The 21,791-nt window shown below is 37.0% G+C and overlaps 2 protein-coding genes and 1 long non-coding RNA gene across 4 annotated transcripts in view; 1 reads left to right on the plus strand and 2 right to left on the minus strand.

Moving 5' to 3' along the window:
- LOC309444002 (annexin A2) overlaps positions 1-8,047 on the minus strand; it is a 62,553-nt gene extending 54,506 nt beyond the window's left edge. The window contains exons 1-7 of the mRNA XM_082061474.1: positions 7,953-8,047; positions 6,902-7,006; positions 4,025-4,292; positions 3,346-3,465; positions 2,336-2,470; positions 1,873-1,989; positions 602-761 (exon numbers count right to left, since the gene is read on the minus strand). Of these exons, the coding sequence (XP_081917600.1) occupies positions 602-761; positions 1,873-1,989; positions 2,336-2,470; positions 3,346-3,465; positions 4,025-4,292; positions 6,902-7,006; positions 7,953-7,981 (934 nt within the window). The 5' untranslated portion in view covers positions 7,982-8,047. The remainder of the gene's footprint in view (positions 1-601; positions 762-1,872; positions 1,990-2,335; positions 2,471-3,345; positions 3,466-4,024; positions 4,293-6,901; positions 7,007-7,952) is intronic.
- Positions 8,048-8,200: 153 nt separating this feature from the next.
- LOC309444003 lies at positions 8,201-21,768 on the plus strand. Its single transcript, XR_014184902.1, has 2 exons — positions 8,201-8,314; positions 21,503-21,768. It is a non-coding gene; the product is annotated as an uncharacterized lncRNA (long non-coding RNA).
- RORA (RAR related orphan receptor A) overlaps positions 10,027-21,791 on the minus strand; it is a gene marked incomplete at its 5' end in the record, with an annotated part of 358,132 nt that continues 346,367 nt past the window's right edge. For both annotated transcript variants that reach the window (XM_082061470.1, XM_082061471.1), the window contains one exon: positions 10,027-20,660. In XM_082061470.1, coding sequence (XP_081917596.1) covers positions 20,496-20,660 — 165 coding nt within the window. In that variant the 3' untranslated portion in view covers positions 10,027-20,495. The remainder of the gene's footprint in view (positions 20,661-21,791) is intronic.

The following is a 21,791-nucleotide window of genomic DNA, read 5'->3' on the forward strand; positions in this document are numbered from 1 at the left end:
CTGTTACTATTCTCAGCAACGAGGTGGAATAAGGTGTAGAAAACTATGAAATGACTTTGCTATCAGCTTTTTCCTTGAAAACAGAGGACAAGCTATAGCAATGGATTTTTTAAAGTTCCTTTTTTTTCTGATAACTTCAATTAAACTAAACCTTTTTCTTTACAACACAAAGGCCCCTGACTCATTACCAGACGACAGCTGAAAACTATTAACTTCAGATTTTTGCCCTTCAAGATGTGTGAACTAAAGTCAAATTTTATTACTTTGAATCCACAAAGTAAAAACACGGAAGTACTTAAGAGAAGCTATTTTCTTACAGTTGCATTCTAGAGAGCTGCTGCTTTAGAAAAGGTAAAAATTTGAGCTTATAATTACTATTATGATTTTCATTAACGTCAGCTTCTTTCTTTTTTAATAAATCCAAAATTAAACTATTCTATTATTGTGCGAAGTAAACCAGACTACCTTCTGCCTTCCTGCAAAATTTGTTTTACTATATTTTCTGATTTCCTGTTCTTCAGTCAGCTCAAAAAAGTTTATGAGAATATATAAAGGTCTTCATGGACAAAACCATAATTTTTGTAATGAAAACATACTATACCTGCAACAGGGATAATTTTAACACAAACTGGAATTTCCCATTGTTCCTTGTAGTTTAGTCCATGATTATTCAGCAAAGTAAATAAAGATCGATTACTTAAAACAACTTGAGGACAGTATTTCAAAGCAAGTTTTTCTGCATTTGAATCTGAACTAATATCCTAAAGAGAAAAAAATGAATTTTTTAAAGGTTTTTAGGAAAGACACACATAAATTTAAATGTGTAAGAAAAACTTCAAACCCGAACAAACATGGATTAATCCCCCCCACAAAAGCCCATTGTGAGTATGCATCTCCATGAAGAGAAGACACTTGGAATGCTCACAAGGTGGGAGGAGAACACTGAGGACTAAGATAACAGAAGCCAAGGATCACTGAGGACCATGAGAGAGAAATCAGGAAAACCCAGCTATGTACTTTTTCCTGCAACCTGAGACATCATCAGAAATATTCCCTGTTTATAGCTATAACTTCTCTTGAGTTATGTATCATTCTCCTGTGTCACCTCTGCTACTTTTTATGCAAAAGTGTCTATGCAATCACAGGGCCTCTGTTGAAAGCTGAGTTTTTGATACGTGAACAATCTCCTTAAATTTGTAGATAACAAATTATCTTGAATAAACAGTCACCAAAAAAAAAAAAAAAAAAAAAAGAGTTCTACAGCATGAAAAACTCATTGATTTTCTCTGTGGAAGAAGACAAACAGAAACATCCAATATTTAATAGCAAGGTAGCAAGGTAGAATGGACTTTATGCTGTTTAGCAAAAGAAATTCCCAGGGTAAGCTAACCTAATCGACTTTTCAGGTAACCAGACAGTCTAAAGTATTTATTCTTAGCCTCAGGACTTCCTTCTTAAATCAGAAGCCTTCACATCCACATGCTATGTATACGCACACACAGAGGCCAGCTTAGAAATTCCAAAGCAAAATTTAAGAGGAACATCACAGTAATAAACAATTCTATCTAGATTCCACAGACAGCATGTTCCAATTCATGGACCTCTCTAATGTTTCACTGAGAGAGCAGAGAATGGCCCTTTCAGAGGCACTAGATTCATAAGGTAATAACCCATCTTTTGATAAGGGAAATGTGATTGCTATAAATGAAATACTAAACAAAGAATGATCCAGTATATGCTCCTATGCTACAAGATGTGTAAGATTAGGAACAAAAAAAAATTAAGAAACTTGATGCTGCCAAATAAAAAAGGCAAAATTGCTCTTCTCTACAAAACATGCTTTAAAAAAATGACAATAAAAAGGTTACTTACATTGTGCATAATGGAAGCCTTTTTATCTGGAGTTATAATAGATGTAACAGCTTTATAATCTGTGGGCAGTTGAACAGACATGGTAGGGAAATCTGTTTTACCATGTCTTGCTGTACCCTTGAAGATATCAAGCAGTATCAGAAAATAGCGTTAGCTGAAATCACGCTGACTCAACATTGCACTTCTTATAACGAAAGATATTAAGAAGTTATATATGTGCATTCTAAAGTTAGTGTTATATTAAAAATATACTCTGAATGTAATATTTTTATTGCAAAAATACAGTGACGGGTGTTAATGGCCTTACAACCAAAATAATTTCATTAATGTTTTCATTAACAATTTTAATTATAATCCCTATTCCAAGCACTGACTATTACTTTCAAAAAAACCTGAACAATCCAGATGTAATTCTACTTATTTGAAAATACCACCAAAATAGTATGTATATGCAAGATATTACCATTACAAGAAGATTTTTTTCCAGCTTAAAGGTCAGCTGTGTATGAAACTTTCCTCCCATGATACTCATGATCTCCTGGAGTGTGTAAAACTCAGGATACTTTTGCACATGTCCGATACAAGCACGTAATAATTCCTAGCATAAAAAGGAAATAATAGTTTATGCATTTTTATCTCTCATAAGATGTTAACTGAAAAACATTTTTTCTGCAATTGCAAGTTTCATTTGCATATACTTTCTGTAAAGAATACAGTTATATTTAGCGGATTAGCACTAACAGACTTGTGCAACTCTTCCAGTTAGAGATGCTATTTAAAAACTTAGAGATACCAGTACAACTCTATAATAATTAACTGGTATCAGAACTGAATGCTCTGCTCCAGTAATGTTTTTGTAAAATAATGTGGCACTTACTAGAAAAGACTGAATTTTTAACAAGAAGAATATAAGTAGCCCATCTCAATTAAGGCAAGACATTATGAGGAAAAAAAGCAAGAGCAAGTCAACCCACTGATAGGAAAATTTAACAAACCTGTATTCTGGAAATCTTTTCCTGAAATGTGTTATTAAACCAAGAATGATCTGTAAAGTCACATTCATTTTTGATATTAGAATCAAAGTAGATATTTAACACAGCATGAACTTGCAGATGATTATGATTACAGCCTGAGTAGCCTCTGATTAAATTGACTTTTTAACATGCTACTGTAGTGGAAAGCTTAACATCCTGTCCCGAATTTAAAGATGTCATTTACTTAATTGGTGACTCAGTCTTTGTACAGCATTTAATTCAATGACCTCACTTATACTGTGTCTTATTGGCTACAATAAAATGTGGGCCAAGCCACACTACACAGCATATGGGAAATGGTGACTTTTCACGTCTCATCCCACTCTGGAATCAGCAGAAGTTTGGGGAATATCAGTCCCCATGAGCAGTGCCAACATATCTTAATCACAAATCCAATATGATTATTTAAGAAGAGATTTTACACAGTATTGGTCATTACCTCAGTATAACGTTGAGCGTGTTCAGAGATGGCATCATAATCCTGGGCACAGCTTTTTGCAGCATTTTGGGCAAATTTCATAAATTCTGCAACTTCATTGTCTACCACTTCTTTCATTTGCTGGGGAAAGGAAAAAAAGAAATTATTATTTTTTTTAAAGACAGAATGGAATCCTGTAGGCTAGGTATGTAACCATCCAAATTTCCAGACAGGTAGTACAGGTGATGGTATGAAGCAGGGCACAAATTCCATGTGCTGCTCAATTTGACAAGTCTTTGCCTATGTTCAGAGTTTGATTTAAGTAAAAACAAAACAAACCAAATCTTTGCAAGGTCTATTTCCTTAAAAAAAAACCAACCAAACCAAACCAAACAAACCACCACACCAACAAAACACCACCCCTCAACAAAGAGCAAGCATCTTTTGATCATACATTGCTGGTTTACAAAAATAAACGTTACAAGACATTGCTGGAGCAAATTTACATGACAGAGTGACAATGGCATCTGAGCTCTGACTTCATAAGCAATTACATTTTAAGTAGTAACATTTACTGTTTACAGTGATTATATGATTCAGGATTCAACAAAAGTGAATTTAAAAACATTTTGATACATTTTCCTCAACCCTTGGTAGCAAAAAAAAAAAAGTATAACTCCTTCCATATGTGCACACTTACCAGATACATGAGTAATTCTCTCTCACTTACTGCATCAGCTTGACAATGGTTTACTTTTTTTGAGTACTTAGTAGTCAAATATAAGTACATTTTCTGCTCTTCTGCAGTCAAGCAAGAGGTAAATGGATAGGGGAGCCTAGGTTCTGGAAAATTATGATCGTCAGTTGTGGTTTTAACTTCCACCTCAACTGGATCTGCAGCCTGCATGCTACAAGTCTGTCTGTTTCCTGAAGACTTTGCCAAAGTCTCACGTTTTTTTTTTGCCTCTCTGAAAGAAAAGGAATAAATGAAAGAACTTTGCATATAAACATTAGTATTTGCCAGAATTAATAATGGCAGTCATGCAAGCCTAAACTTCAAATACAGCAAAATGTACTGTGAGATACTGTGCTATTCCAATTCCTAGTCCATGTCATAGGAATGTTGTTATTGTGAAACTTCACTTGGACAATGAGACTAACCCTTAGTACCAACAACAGGTTTGCCACTGGTTTAAAGATGACAAAACAAACAAAAGTGTTGGGTTTGTTTGTTTGTTTGTTTTTTAAACAAAGTAATGAATATATTAGTTTACAGACTCAATGTTGAGGTGACAAGCTAAATATGAAAATCTGATTCTTTGTTCTGGAAACACCCATTATTAATGAAAAGATTAAGAGTCTCAACATTTTGTCATCCACTGATGGATGGTGTTCAGAAACATTTTGCAATGAGAAGGGTCTAACTTATGAGTCAAAGTTATGATAGTAAAGGAGAAAGACTAACCAAAAAACGCCCTTCCTTCACTGTAAATTATGTAAATGAAAACTACTTAATTGTAACAATAGAAATTCCAGATTTCAGTGAAGAAATTCCCAAAATCAGAGCACAGCATTTAAGAGTTTCTTTTTCTTCTCTAAAAAATGCCAAAAGAGCTGCCAAAAATTATCCTAGGCTAAGGCGAGGGGTGTAGCTACTCTAGCAACAAAGAAGTAACATTATTAGGCTGGTTCTTAAAGCAACTCCAGTATACGAAGGCTATCTTAGCTGTGCTCTGTTTAAAATAGCTGTTCTAAGAGAGAAAATGTTTAAGGTTAACAAAATTAACATTAACTGCTGATCTTGGAAAAAGCATATTTTTAAGATACAATTTCAGCAGTAGAAAACATCTCAAGTGTTATTCAAACCCAGCAGTATCACGTCCACAGTTCTTAATAATACTTCACAGCTGTCTCTCTGAATATGAGAATGTGTCCATCCTTGTGGCACAAACTGGCAAATTTAATTAAGCTGCAGCAGCGACAAGATGCTGACTCAGATATGCCAATGTAGGAACATCAAGAAATTCTAGCAGCTTAAATTGGCTATATTCAGCACTGAATGAAATGGCAGCACATCAAGATCATTTCAGTATGCAGCGCTGTCACAGTCTTCATCAGAGTGCAAACCAAAATAATCTGACAGAGCTTTTCTGTCCGTATTTACAGTATTATACTTTATTTGAGCTGACGGCTTAAATTTTTCCTCTTCATTTTATCAGCAACCTGCCTTCACAGCTTCTATGGTGAGAAAACATACACTTCAGTAAATATCTATCAGAAACCCCAATACAAAAATTGACAAATTTCCTCCAGCTTTTACTTTCACATTTGCCTCAACAGGTTTCATTTATCTTCCTCTTGACTATGGCCACACAACCCAGTCCCATCAATTTCTGAATTTTTGTCATTCCAACCTCTCTTCTGGCTATAAATCCAGTTCTGCCATACACAACTGAACACAATCCCACATCTATGCTAGAAATCTTTTTTCTACATCATCTAGAAGAATATCCAGTGTAGCCAGCAGCAAGCTCTAAGGGCTGTGCTCACTTCTGCCAGTTCAAGGAAAGCTGCTCCAACAGAGAAGAACCAGAAAAACATCTTGCTAAAGATGTGTGATATATAGAGAATCATGTGATGTAGACTGGTATTCCCCTCAAATACCTGTTCTCACAGTGTCAGAATCTCCCTTTACAACAAATTATATCTCCACATGATGAACTCCCCACTTTTAGAGCGCAGGAACTACCTTGGTCTCTCATGCACATTCTTTGTGATGTCAATGTTCATCCATCATGAGACACTTGTACCTCCCTATCCGCTTAACAACTTCATACAAAAAACAATAGCGTAAGTACAGTCCTCTAACTTCTGATATCCACCAGCACAAGCTATGCGTTCCAGTACACGAAGCAAATGTTGCTTCTATTTCCTCAAGAAAACAAAAAAAGACATCAAAAGCACAACCAATACTACCTGTATCACCCATCTTCACATAATTTCACTTCCCATTCTTCAGCTAACACTCTATACACTTTCTTCATTACTCAAGGAATTAATTGCAGTTCCACTGCACCTAAGACACAGTTGGATCTCCATAAAGAGTGCTGGCTATTTCGAAAAGATACAAGTAAAACACATTTCAGTGTACACTAACATCAGCCATCTACAAAGTGAGAAGACATAGGCAGCAAGACAGCAATTTAAAAAAATCTGGTTCATGGGTTACAGGATCTTACTGTGGCCAGTCAAGAGTGTGGGTCAAACTCAATCCCTCTTTGGTACATAAGAGAAGGCAAAAAACAAGCACTACCCCCCAAAATAACACAAACCCCATCCCCAGACCCCCAAAATACCAGCCCACCCCCTCAAAAGACACGCAAGACCAGAGGTCCCAACCTAGACTCTTCCTGCCTTCTGAGGTTCCACAACAGGTAAAGCACAGACCAGCTACTGAACTGAGTCAGTAATAAATGCTTGCAGACCAGATAACATGCAGCTTTCCCCAAAACAGTAAGGGTATGGTGTCAGTAGCATGATGACAAACAGTAAAATATTATAGGATAACAGAATATACCTGTTTGATAAATGCCATAGTTCAGAGATGCTTGGAGCCAATGAATATTTTTCATACATTTCATGTGAGAAAAATACTTCACTGCCATTTTTTGGTGAAATATCCCTGATAATAAAAAAAAAAAAACAAAAAACCAAAACAAGAACATTGCAATACACAAAAAAATTAAAGGCCACATCTGCCCCTAACAAACAAAGAGAAGTATTATGTATTTAAAAACAAACAAAAAAAAGTCCATTTACACAGTGTTTCCACACTCCCTCTTCATGGAAGTTGCATATGTACTACTTCCCTGCTGGCTTCCAATAGTAAAATAGATGTGTTCATTGCAGCCAAAAATAACAATTAATACAGGGTCTAAGTTTTAGATACGGTGAGATAAATTCTGATGGAGTCACATGCTTTCAGGTGCTTATTAACCAAAACCAAACACCATGTTGAACGCACTGGAATCTTGAGAAAAAAAACCTTAATCTTGTTCTTTTATTTTTCAGGAGATATTTTGTTTTCCACACAGATCTCACGCTGTAAACGGTCCTCTTAAAGAAAAAAAAGTGTTTATTTAATATAGCCCTTCCAGTGAACAGGATTTATACAATGCCAGTTTTACCAAACTATTTTGAAAGGCATGAAGAAAGATTAATCTCTGTCTTCCTCACAAATAAACTAATTCAAAACCAACTCACCTCTCTAGGCTTAATAAGCCAATTACTTCTCTGTAGGGCTTTTCGTATTCAAAACAAGAACAACATCACTGCCCCAAATCCATATCGTGGACATGCGTTACTTAATTGTCCCTCATCTCTGAACACAAACACATCATCACTCACCCCTCCCTCCCTCCTCTGAGAGAACAACCAAAAATGGCGCCACCCCTTCACCCCTCCCTGCGGCGGGCGGGGCCGGCGGGAGCGGGAACCCGGGCCCGCCCGGCCCGCCCCGCTCCCCCCGGGCGCATGCGGGCAGGGCAGCGCGGAGCGAGAGGGCATCTTCCCGCTCCCGCTCCTCAGGCGGGTCTCGCTGGGTGGGGGGCGCAGGGAAATGCGCTCACCAGCTCAGCAGCTGCTCTTCGGCCGCCATCTTGACGGGCTCCTCGGGGAAGCGGGTTTGTCGGCTCCTCGTCTCCCTGCGGCCTGAGCCTACCTCGCGGCGCTGGCCAATCAGCGTAGTAGAGCGCCGGGCACGCGGGGTCAGGTGTTCTGAGCCAGCCAATGGGAACGGGGGCTTGCGTCGCTGCTGGAGGGGCTGCGGCGGCCATCTTGTGGCAGCAGGCCGTGCAGCTCGCCGTGTGTTCGCCGCCGCCGAGGCCGGTGCTGCTGCCGGCCCGGCCCGGCCCGCCTCGCCGGGGGATGGAACGTGCCCAAGGCCCCTCCGCACTGTGGGCTCCGCTCCGACCCTACGTTCTTCAGTAAGGTGTGGCCCTCACCATGTGTTGGGTGCCTCGAGTGGCAGTTTCTGGCCTGGGTGTGCAGAGGTGGCCGGGCCGGGCTCGGCTCTGCCGTGTGGTTTGTCCCTGAGTGGGGTTGGGGCCATATGGGAGAGGGCTGAGGCGCCCTGCGGAGGTTGCTGCATTTATCAGCTTCTCAGCTTGCAGTTTCCCTGGTTCACTTCCACATGTGTTAACATGTGCGCTGAGCCACAAACCCTTTGTCTGGTGATCATGCTTCCCAGTGTGGTAAAATGTGAAATTCAGATATTCTTGGTACCGGTAGGTCTAGGTGACGGAAACTGATTTGCTTGTGGTGTTACAAGAAAACATCCCCTTCACAGCTCTGAAGATGGAGAAACGAAGAGGGGAGGGAAGTGTGGACTGTGGCATGAAACAAAAGCATTCATAGCACCTTGTCCTGTGACTAAAACTGGGCGCTGTGCACAAGTACATAAAAATACTGAGATGATTCAGTATTTTGTCCAAACCTACCAACAAAGGAGGGGATCAGTTTTAAGGACATTGTTTGATTTTAATTCTGCCCTTTTTTAGTTGATTTATCTCAGAGAAGTGGAAAGGTTTTTGTGTCCCTACTGGATCCATCCACCGCCCAGTCCTGGACATAGCTTTGTAAGGAGTGATACTTTAAAACCTAGGTATGGTAACAGTTACCCAGCCAAATAAATTGAAGAATTATTTCAGATTGTGAATGCGGAAGATTAAATCCTACTTCAGTTTGCACCTCTCTAAAACCTGCAGTGTCTTTTTTTTTTTTTAACGGTGCTACTTCTTACATGTGATCCTTCTACTTTCATGACATGAATATCAGGAAACACTTTTCACGTTGAGGGTGACTGGCACAGGCTAGCCTCTATCCTTGGAGATAATCAAAAGCCATGTGGACATGGCCCCAGGCAGCCAGCTCTTGGTGTCCTAGCTTGTGGCCTCTGGAGGTCTGCTGACCTCAACCATTCTGTGAAGTAGTTTGGAGTCAAAAGCACCACCTCCTAACTTAGAGTTCAGCTTTCCTTGTGGGTGGGCATGGGAGTCCTCTGTCTCTTGCTTCAGAAAAACGCATGCATTTTATATTGAACATACATAATTAAGGCCTAACTTAGATCTTGGTGGTTAGATTGGGCAGGAATCAGGCCCTGAGGATGAGAAAATTGAATCTGGCTTTTCAGTGTCAAAGACTGCTTTAGTCATGGAGCTGCTGTAGAACAAATGGCACTACTTGGTGCCACAGTTCTAAGAAAGTGATCACTTCCATTATTTTTTTGGTAGGCTTGATCTGTAGAAGAAGGCTGCTTCCAGAGATAGTGCTTCAAAGATGAATGCTAATACCTATTTGTGGATCAAAGTCAGGCATATAAATACTGAGCTGTTAAAGCTCTGTCAAGACTGAGGCATTTCTGGGTAGGTGCGGAAGTAGAATTTTACTGAAGTCTCAAGACTGTGTATGCTACTGACATTCAGGTCCTCCCAAAGTTAGCACAGCAGAAGGGAGTTGCAACTTTGATTCCTAAATTTTATTAAAACCTCAGTTTTGATACCCAAGTCTTCATGTAGATATAGCCCAAAGCATTATTTCCAAAGTCACTGGGAAGGCCTTAATCCAGATTTCTTGTATCTTGCACTTCGTACAGTGAACTGTGATTTCAAACAAGACATCTTCAAGGGGAGGGAAGCTAGACTAACCCTTATTAATTCTGAGGAGGTTTAAAGCCCTTGTTGGCCAAAAGGGGAGCTTAAAATGTGCTCAGGAGTCTTGTTTCCTTGCTGCCAAACATTATGTCATCTATGTCCTAAACAGTTCTGCTATATGTGCTTAGAAGCACAGCCTAATTTTCTAATGGTGCATTCTTTAAGAAATAAACCTAATAAACCACAATTCAGAAAAACAAATGATGCTACTGACAAAAAATTAAGACAGATTTTTCCATTAGAAGCTGAAGTTTTATTACAGGATAACAGTACATAAAGCACATCTAAAATCGATGTGTTCAATGCACTTAATAAAGGTAATGTAATATTAAAGGTACAGTTTCTAAGTACAATATAACAACATTCATATTAGAATGAAAATTGGAGTATTTAAAAGACAACATTAAATCTCTTATTTTTACAGTCATATTTACAAAATGAATCAAAATACTTTTTTCGGGACTGAGTAAAATAACAAACTTGAATATAAGGAGGCTATTGTAAGAGTGAGTTGGAAAGGTTCATGAAAGTGAAAAGTTAAGTGACTGGGTAAAGATCATTAGCAAAGGTTTAGTACAATACCACTTTAGTATTCCTCTTGATGGCTTACATTTTATTGTGGCTAGAAAAGGAATTTATACATACTGTACACATAACAGACAGCATATATTTACATGTACAGTATAATTGCATTTAAACTTGTGTGTATGTACAGAAATTTGAGCATATCACTCAACGAGGTTTTTGAAGTCAATGTGCTTAATCTTCAAACTGGTGTGTGTTTGTAATCAGCATTTATTCTGGTCTTGTTACATTGAACGTTTAGTAAACAGGGAGAATATATATTAACCAAATAGTTTTGCATAAAATGATCAAACTATTAAAATTAAAACAATAGGGAGAACGTGTTCCTAGCATGTGTAGGTTAGTACATACAAATTTAAGAGCGAGTCTTTTTCTGTTTGCAAGTATCAAAAGGTGACTGAAATCAACAAGGGAAAACAAAATTGTCATGGCTTATATTTAAATAAGATTGTAGCTTCAAGAGGTTTTTATAATTGTCCTGATAGTGTCTGCAATTAAACATTCCACTTATGAAAATATACCCACGGTGCAGTAAAGTTTGTATTTATTTTTAGGACAACAGTATGTTTGCTGTTTAAAAAAAATTATTTATATATATATATTCCTTGGATTGAGGGTATAAAAGCAGTGCATGGAAGCCAAGAATCATGGCTTTAAAATTCACTACCTTCTATTATCAAAAAGTGCAGTAAACAGAAACATTGTATTTAATAAATTGCTCAAAAATCTTTGCTAAAGATCTTATAAATTCAGTAATATTACAGAAAAATTCTAATAAATATTTAAAAGGTTAATTACCTCCTTAGTTAGATATTTGATATCCATCAGTTTTTAAGAATTAACATGAAAACAAGATCTAGAATGAAAGGAATAGGGGACAGGAATACCTTTAAGGGTACATGACTACGTAAATTAAGGTATACATAAAAAATAAAAACAAAACCCCCAGACCTGACAAAACATTGCAAATTCCACTTCTTAATTAATTTTAGTTGCTAATGACTGTCCTTGGATATGTATGCATGACTTAGAAAGCATGTCCAAGGACTGAATTTAGCCATCCATCTACCATGGAAGATTTACAGAAAATTCCTATTTACAGTAACTGTAGTTAAGTATGTAGGCATGGCCTCAGAACAGCCGCAGTTTGCGTGTGTACAGCTCCTATTTGAAGTGAAGAGGGAGGAAGGCACCCAGCAGAATAACATCGATAAAGATCAGATGCAACAACAGGACAGAACTCTCCCAACAAGCCAAATAACCACCTCCCTTTCAGACAGACAGCATATTGTAATTACTTTATACTGGCAGATTAGATGTATCTTTCCTTTTTTTATACAATGCGGGCAGACTGTTTTAGTAACCAAAAGGATAACAAGCTGGACAGAATATTTTTAATAACATTAAAAATTAATAATGTTAATAATGTAGAAAAAAATTCTACATTTGATATCAAGTATCTGTACCGGTGAAGTAATTTTCTCCCTATTAAATATACTATAGAATAATTTATATAATGACACTATGCATTTAAAGAGAAAACCATGTCCCAAATCTTGTACTCTGATACAGGTACTTGTTGGGCATATGTTGATGTGTATATATATATATATACACAAATATATATATATTTATATATAGTTATACTCAGTGAAATTAACAAGACCCAAAGGTGGTATTGTCTAGGAATAAAAGGGGTTTGTTTGCTTTTGTTCACAAAAGTAACTTATCTAGCACCACACATCAGAAAAACACAAAAATAGCACACTCTAGTTCTAAACAGCTATGTCTAAAATAGATTATATAGTAAAACAGATATTATACAGCATAATGTGGTATTTGATAAACAGATAAATATTTGCACTGTGTAGGCTGTTTATAGTATAACTTTATCTATACAGAATGAAAGCAAAAAGTTAACTGTATAGAGGTGAGCAGAACAACGTTAAATATTATGACTCCAAAGCCGAGACAAAGTTAGAGTTGAAAGAATAGAGCAAGATAAAATGTTTACAGGCCATTACAAGTCCTTAAATTAGTAGTAAAATAAGGAATCAGTTGCTCAAGTTTAAGAAAGCAGTAAACAAGAGGTTGCATTTACATGCAGATGTCTAAAACTTGTATTTCTTTTAAATCTATGCACAAAAAGTCATTTGTTTTTATTGCTTGACATTCAGTTATGGCTAGAGTATTTTTAACCTTTTTTTTGTACTTTGGAAACAAGAATATTGTTAAAGGTGCCATAAAAATGGACAACATTGAAAACAGTTTGCAAATAAACCACCTAACACTGCAGTTCTTTATACATTTTAAAAAGCCTTGTCTGGGGTTTGTCATATGTTAAATATATTTAATCTGGGAAAATACATTGTAGCTTGAAGCCTCCCATTGGCCCAAACATCCAATACAAAAACACATCTCCAGAAAAGGAGCAGGCAGACAATACAGTTACATAGAAAGAAGCAGCCAGTTAATGTCCTAACAGTTCAAATATTCACCACTGTTCTGTAACTTGTTTCTAAATCAATGTAGAAATGAGGAACATTTTGGATTTAGAAAGGTGTACAGTACGTATGCCATTTTGTGAAATAAAATTCACTGTATTGCTTATGAATTCTCTGCATTAGATATAGATAGCATTATAGATTGCAAGTTCCTGTAAAGTTTGTGCATCTACATTTAAGACTTTGTGGGGTAATTTAGGGTAGTGTTTCTCAAACTGAAAGTCACAACCATTTGAAAATTGCCGAAGTGTTTAGATTACTATCAAAACACTGTGTCAGGCAAAGGTAGCTTGGTTCTAGGTGAAGTGTAGCAGCCAGGTTCTCCAGCGTGGAGCGTGTCCTGCTGCCAGGATGCGGCTCAGCACCTGCAGCGCAGAGGAGCTGAAGGGCTGGCTTTTGCCTGCAGGCATTTGCAGCAGCCACTGTGTTACCAAGTACTACCTGCAGCTCAGTTCTTTAGTTTGGAAATGCTGCCAGTAAGTGCAGCTGCTTCGCACTCCCTGCCCCAGAAAAACTAAGTTCATTCTAACACAGAGTGCCCTATGAAGAAATACAGCCCAGTGGGATTGTGCTTTCAGAAAGCTTGAGAAACACTGACTTAAAGGAAAGCAAGTTTACAAAGGACATATGAACACTGAAAACATGCAGATGTTAACAAAAAGATGTGATGTCACACATCAAGTTGAACAACTTGATTGTGAAGTTCAGCTTGAAATAGTAATGAGATTGAGGGAAGACATACAAGTGAATATTGTGGCAGAAGAGATGAACCTATGAGTGTTGATCTGAAGCCTTTATCACGTTTTGTTTTTTATTTGGATAGCCTACTTATTGCTATAAAGTTATTGCTATATTCTACCAATGATAAAGGCAAAAAAAAAAAAAAAAGCTAAACAGCAACTTTACATATGAAAAAGGTAGAATACAGCTTTTGATGTTAAAATTCTATTTAGTACCTGAATAAAGTTCCAAAGTCTATATATTTTCCTAAATGTTACGTATTTTTCCCCTCAAGTCCAGTGACTTAGCATTATTTAGCGAGCTATTATCACAGTACAAGGATTAAAGCACATACTGCAATGATTTTTAAATAAATACTCATTTAAATTTTAAAACTTCTGCTGTTATATTTGGTATCCATATGCATTTGCCCTCATTTCTACCAGATGAGTTACTGACAGGAATATTTAAGCATAAAGAAAATAGGCTAATATTCAAATATGTTCATGGATGAAACTTTTAAAGTAATAAATATTAGTACTCATAGTGAAAAATAATTCTAATAGTCATATTTCTCCAGCTAAGGAAAATAAAGACATTTCTTCTGTGCAATCTGAGTCAGCAAGCACAGGTAGAATTTCATATACTGAATACTCAAGGGAAAATTGCTTATTATTTTTGGATATTGGATAATAAATGCTGTTTTTTGACATACTAATAAGTTTATCTACATTGGGGAGCTTAGGAATCTGTAGAGAAAAAAAACATATGTATTGTTTGCATGCACAGCTTATACTGTGCAACGTGTTTTGTTCATTAAGTACAGACTGGGGAAGGTGTATGCCAATCCAAAAATAGATATTGTAATGTTTGGATCACCCCACTACTTCTTAGTTAAAACATCTTATAGTTTGTACATATTAAGAGTATGTTTAATTAATAGGCAAGTATGTAAATAATATGTTCCATTGTGAATCAGCAATAGGAATTCTACTGAAAATGCCAGAACACAAACTGCTCAAGAGGTCATACTTGCAAAGCAGTTTTCTGCCTCAGAAGGCCCTTCCAAGCTAAATTTGACTGTCAGGTTGTAAAACTGTAAGAAAGGTTTCCCTGTTTATTAAGCAACCTAAAGTAAATGACTGGAAGCCATATACCCAGTGAAAAAACCCTCAATAACCTAAGGTGCTGGAGAACTGATGCTTTTTGCTAGAACACAGATGGAAAAATTCACTCTCTTCCAGTCTTAACCAAAGTCTTGAAATCTTGCTCATTTTGTTTGTTGTTGCTTATCTGCTTTTCTACTTGCATTTTCAAAGGAATGTTAAGCCATAAGACAAGGCTAATGGGGACAGGCTTCCAGAATCCTACAGTTTGGCACTTGGAGACTTCCTAGACATTGCTGGTTTTTGGTGCCACTGTAATCACATGGAATTGCTGCATTTGATAGATATAAAAATGCCTCAGTGCTTCTCTCCAGTCAGGTGTTTTGCTTTACCATGAAGCATGTACAGCAATAACAGACAACATGTGTTGTTCTTGTATTCCTGCAGATTTGTGTTCTTTTCTATGTGACTTCATTGCTGAAACCTAATCATTACCTTTTCATTCTTTCTGTACTATCATAAACTGATTTGTTTTCTTTGACAATTATTTGAATACTGAAAACCCATTTTCTATTTCAAACTACTGAAATTCAGCTGGAAAAATAGTCCTATCATTACAAAAATGTCCAGAAGGTATTGAAATTAATTTCAGTCATTTACTTAATGGGTCAGCATTAATTTATTTTCTAAAATATCATTGCAAAACTTTTGCACTGTTTGGAGGACTTTGAACAAAATAAAGACCAAAGAGCAGCTATACTGCAAAACTTAGTAAGAGAATGAGGCACACATAGACCATTTAGTTAAAAAAAATATCCAGTTCTCTTGTGCCTGGGGGAGGGGAGGAAGGGAAGAAATACTAGCATATTTTTTAAAAAGTAATTTGTTCCACCAGTAGTACTGGCCACCCTGTTGAAGAGTTTTAGAAGATCCCTGAGCATGTTAGTTTCTGACTCTTAACCCCAGCTCCAAACTGATAGGGCTTCTGTTGTTGATAACGAGATGGATTGTCATTCACAGTTAAGTCAATCATAAGGTGCTTATCTATTTACCCTTTTTTTCCACGAATCAGCACAAAGAACTGTCAGAAAATAACTTTTATTTTTCTCTTTTAAATAATAAAAGGGCACAAAATTTAAACAATCAATGTTTTGTGACAGTGGTTTAGGATTATTATCTGGCTGCCCCTCAACAACAGACAAGTGATTCAATCGACATTCCTTAGCAAAAGAAAAAAAAAAAAAAGAAAAAAAAGGCAAAAAAAAAAAAAGGAGAAAAATCCTGTACAAATATGTATTTTTCCCTGAGGGATCAAGGTTACACCCGCAAGTGCTCTATGTACATATTGCACTGTAGAGGAATGAAGAACATGTGCAAAAAAAGCAACAATGATTGAAGCTTACTAATCAAACCTTTTAATCATGACTGCTACGTCATCTTGCATTTTGGAATGTCGGAACACAGCTATTCCTTTAATCTAAAATGTAAAAAACAGACAGAAAAAGAAAAACACACCTCTACTATGGCACATTCAATGAAATAAAAAGTTTTCCAAAGACAAATAGACAAATTCCATCAAGAAAATAATACAAAGTTCGTTCATTTGTGGGTTTTTTTGTTTTTTAGAAAAATTACATTACTTTCTTTCATTGTTTCACATTACAAAATTTTTTTTAATGTTTACACAAATCACATTTTATTGCAGGAATATTTCAAGTGCCATCAAACATTTATAGAAGGGTTAAAAAAATAGAAGTCTCTCTAAAGTGGTCCAGACAAGGCTTTGTATAGAATAAATCTTTTTCCACCTTCTATTTTTGACTTAAGTATTTAGAAGACATTTTCTTTATTCCATTGACACTTAACAGCCTAGAAGCAGCCACTCACACGTACCCACGCACATATTCCTGTGCACACACAAATGTACTCTCTCACACACAGATACACACGTGCACATACACACACAGATATCTTTGTATCCATACTAAGATAGATAAGCCTTAATAAAGAACAACCAAACTTAAAAACAGCCTCCCTTTTCACCTAATCCCGTAGTTTAAAAAACATCAAACAATGCTGGAGATGTTGAATTATATTATGGTGGTTCAAATGACAATATAGTGTTGTGTGTCTTTCTTAGAAAGCCAACATCTCTGTGGGTAGACATAACACCCAATGAAAATGTCTGCAGACTTCAAGGAGCAGATATTTCAAAACCAATATATTATTCCTTTATCTTCAGCTGTCCTCATGTTTTTGTAATTTTCATAATCTGGGCAGATTATGAAAATACTTTTGTGAACATATTCATTGAGCCAAATCTGTTTTTTAACTGGATATTGGGTTGATATCTGACACTAGGCCATAGTCCCAAAGGTTCTGCAGAGTGCATTTCATCTGCTGTGTTGGGTTCTTACATGGCCAGCGCTGTGACCAGCCACTCCACAATATTCTACCTCCCCTTTCATTAACTCCTCCTTGACAACAGAAGTCTTATCAGTACATCTGCCATGCTGTATCCCTTTTTTTCTCCCCTCTCTATGAAGAACAATCATACTCTAAGTGGCTGTTAACTGTGTTCAGGAGAGGAGAGTTACTTGGGGTACGTATACACAGCTTTATTTAACAAGGTGCCAGTACACAGGAGCTCCCACAGACAAAAATGACAGCACTTTGTGGCCTGGAAGATCACATCACAAGCTGTTCTCAGATGCAAAGGGCTTTCAGCTAAGACCCTATCTGGAACGTTTTTATGGTTACATATTTTATTAGTAAATGCTCCAAAAATCTCTGTTGTCAATGGCTTATAGGTGTAAATAGGCTGAACTAGATACCAAACAAAACCATTGGCACCTAGATGCCTGGCAAAATACTAATATTCATCAGGAAAAGGTAAGAAAAGGACCTGACTGAAAATTAATCCCCAAATAATTTTGCCTGGTAGTCTACTTATTGTCAGAAGTAGGAGTTGTAACTCACTCTCTAAGCAAGTAGAGGTCTTACTTCATTATTCATTAGTTGACACTGAAATTAAGTTTAGTTGATCTTTACAGCACTAGCACCTAAGGCTGGTCACATTCAGAAAACATTTGTTAGTTAAAAGGGTTGCTTTAAAAATAGGAACATACATTAGGATGAAAGTACCATATTGTGCCAGTTACTCCAATAAAGTAAACAATGATTCTAGGAAAGATGTTTCAGTGAGACTGAAAAGAGCATGTGCTGGGCTGTGAGCCGGCTCTTTGGGAGCAGGCAGGACGGAGCAGTACAAGGAGCGCTCTGGGGACTTTTTCCAAAAGCCCTCTCATGCATCCCTCCTGTGCTCACGGAGGTGCAGTGTTCCCTTCCCACACTCTGGGGGCACACGGCTTTGAACGGGGGAACACGTGATAATCCTCTCTCCCTCCTTTCAACCCACAGACATGAGCGATGGCTGCAAGCTTTCCGGTTGCGGTAGACTACGATTTTTAATAGGTGTCATAGCTAGATGTGTCAATTTGACCCCAAAGGAAACATGGTCAAATCGTAGTATGTCTATTTTGCTTGTAATACCCCAGTGACTTCATTCTCCTTTCTAAAACAGATGGGTTTCAGTGTACTTCTGTTACTATTCAGCAACCATAATATCTGTAAGAGGTTATTTATCCTTAGAAATTAAAGCAGTGATGCATATTCTAGCTCATTCATTTTTCTTTTTTAACTTTCCTGAATTTTTCTGATTTACTTCATTAGAAACTTCGTTGTGTAGGCCTAAAAGGTATCCAGTTATAGATCTTCATCTCATCCAAACCAATTATGTACCCCTGGCTCAAACAGCCACAGTTTACTTTGTGATGTTGTTTATTGTGAATCTGCTTCCTTCAGAACTAGGTTTACTTGCCAAATTTGCTTAGAGACAGGATTCTTCCTAAAGGGAATCATCATTAATAATAATACAGACTGCAAAATTCGGCTTATTGGTTGGTTATGCAATACGGAAATCACAATTTCAGAATTACAGAATGCAGCTTTATGATATTAATGATTTTCAGGCATTAGACACAGTACAAAACAATGATTTTGAGCAACAGTGTGCTTTGACTTTGTTATTCTGTACTTATCTGATAAACCTTAAAGTGCATCTTTTTAAATAAGGAGAGCAATGGATTTTTTTGTTCAGCTACCTGAAATTGAACTGCTGGATGCTGGAAGAACATGGGTGTCTCATCTCACTGAAGTCAAAGACTTCTAAGAGTACAAAGGTTGGAGTTTGAAGGCATTGTTTACGATATGGAGTACAAAAGTATGTAATATTATGTATAAAAATTACTTTTCCACATACATGTCATACACACATACTTTTACTGTAGATACAGACTTGAGTAAATACCTTCAAACCTGAATTTACAGTTGGCAGAAATACACTATATTTAATGGCCTGATTCTCAAGGATGCTGTGTTACTCATTTGTGAGTGATCTGTAATTACCTAGCTTAACACTTTGACCACGGAGCCTCAGCATCTTTGAAAATGAGGCTTCTGACTTGTGCACCTAAAGCTGAATTTAGGCATGTAATTTTAAACATCCAGGTTTGAAAGATTTGAAAACAAAAGTACCTTTGAAATTAACAGCTGAAAAGCTGTTTTGAATTTAGAAAATTTTCATTATTTTCAACTCTTCAGAAAAATCTGTGTAACCATTTCAGGATATGACCAGCCTCTCTTTAAAAGTAACATGGAAAACAGCAGCATAAATACCTCCCAATGTATCAGTACCTGCCAAACCTTTTTCAGTTAAACTTGAATTTCTGGTGCACATGCAACACAACAATGAACACGCTAGCATTTAATTTAAAGAAAAAGGTGCAAAATGAAAGTGCCTTATCAATTCAACAAGAAAAGCTATACCAGTAACTACATTTTATATTAATTAAAACAATATATAAACAATATCTCTTTTGCTATATATAGTCTTCATGCCCATTTACCCTGTAATATATTATAATGCTATTGTTGCTATTGCTATGGACCCTTTTCATGCCATTCTGTCTACTGGCAAACAGTGGTAGGTGAAAAAAATCGTCCTTCATGAAACAATGAGCAAGTTGTGCAAACTGATACCGAAATCTCTGCAATGCACACCAGTCGCTGATTACTAGGTGGACTCTCTGTTCTGATCAACAAATTGACTGTTCTGTCAAAAGTCTGGGCAGTGAACTACACGAGAAAACAACCTTCTGCATTAGTACCCTCAGTCTGTGTAAACAGAGGTCAGGGATTGAGAAGTTGAGACAGAAAAAGGGTCCATATTTGTAGGCATAATGGAAATCATATGCATGAGAAAAACAAGTTCAACTTTGTTTCATTGTTTCCCGTCCTTCGCCTGACCCCGACCGCCAAGAGATGTGCAGTGTGTTGGCTCCCTAGGTCTGTGCAGGGCCATATAAAGTGTCTTGGTGTTCTTTCTTTTTTTTTTTTCCTTTTTTTTTTTTTTCTAGTTTTTCTTTTCCTTTCTTTTGTCTTAATGTTTGTACTTCGGACATTCTAGAAGTGCTTAGGTGATACGTTTACCCATCAATTTGCATCGCTGGCTCAAATTCTGAAGTGAACAACTCCTTGTAAAGCGGAGGAAAATGAAGTCGTACAATGTCTGGATATATTGCTTTAAATGCCATAAGCTTTTCTGTATGTCGTCCACACAGTGCTCTTAAAGTAGACACTTTGCATATTAACTGTAAAAAAATGAGCAAAAGTCATACAATCACATATACGGAACCAGGCCTCCCAGTACTGCTCTTAGGATTAAAGCTCTCTCTCTTTGAGTTCACATCATTTACCTTAACAGTGACATTTCAGATGTGTAGTCACAGATGTTTGACATGTTAGATAAAAAAGAAAAGCCACTAAAAAGCTACCTAACTAATGGATTAATGGTATTTATGCAATATTCTTTTCTTTACGTTCCCAGGAAAATGTATCATTAGGTTTCCACACTTCCCTACCAAGCACTGGATTGATGGAGAAGTATTTCATGGTTGGATCTTCATCCATGCATCCATTCTCTTGGAAGAAGGCAGTCCTGACTACTTCTAAATCCACTGTGACTATTATGGAGGGAACTGGCAATGCAATAGATTAGACTGTTTTAATTTATGGCAAATAAGGTGAAAAGGAACAGACCAGAAAAGTCTGTACTTCAAAAATACCAGTAGGATACTCCCTGAACTTGCTGAGTAATTTGTATCAAAGCACACGGAAGAAACTTGTTTCCAACAAAGGCATCCAGAGTATACTCTGGGAAAAAAAATTGCGTGAGCTGGGATTTGAAATGAGGACAATCTGTGAAGTCTGGCTGGACTATCCTGCTCCTATTGGAATTAATTCTGTGGTGTGAAACTAAGGATAAACTTTCCAGCTGTGTAGAGTTGTAAAAGGAAGTACATCTATAAGGAAGTGCTTATCCTTCCCCACTTTTTCAGATTTTTTTTAACATCACACCACTTTTCCATTTTTGAAAAATTACATGAAGATACTTTAGATTAGCATAATAGTATTTAAGGACTCTTTTCCCTAGGTGTGAATATTTGGAAGAACTACTGAGAAAAAGGCTGTGTGTGGAACTTCTCATGGAAGACTGAAAAAACAAGCTTATTTTGGGAATTGCATGTTATTACAACTTAATTGTCATGCAGGCAGAGATTGCATGAGGATTATAGCATGCAGGTTGTAGAACTGAAATGGTATTTTGTGTGGCAGAAATGTAGTGTAGTAGAAATAGCATAAAAACCTTCATCGCTTTTAATGAAGTTCAGCATTAAAGTACTTATTTTCAGACTGTTACCAACCTCATGCCCTAGTGGTTC

Source organism: Streptopelia decaocto (genome assembly GCF_964273445.1).
Source record: "Streptopelia decaocto genome assembly, chromosome: 9".
Classification (NCBI taxonomy): domain Eukaryota; kingdom Metazoa; phylum Chordata; class Aves; order Columbiformes; family Columbidae; genus Streptopelia; species Streptopelia decaocto.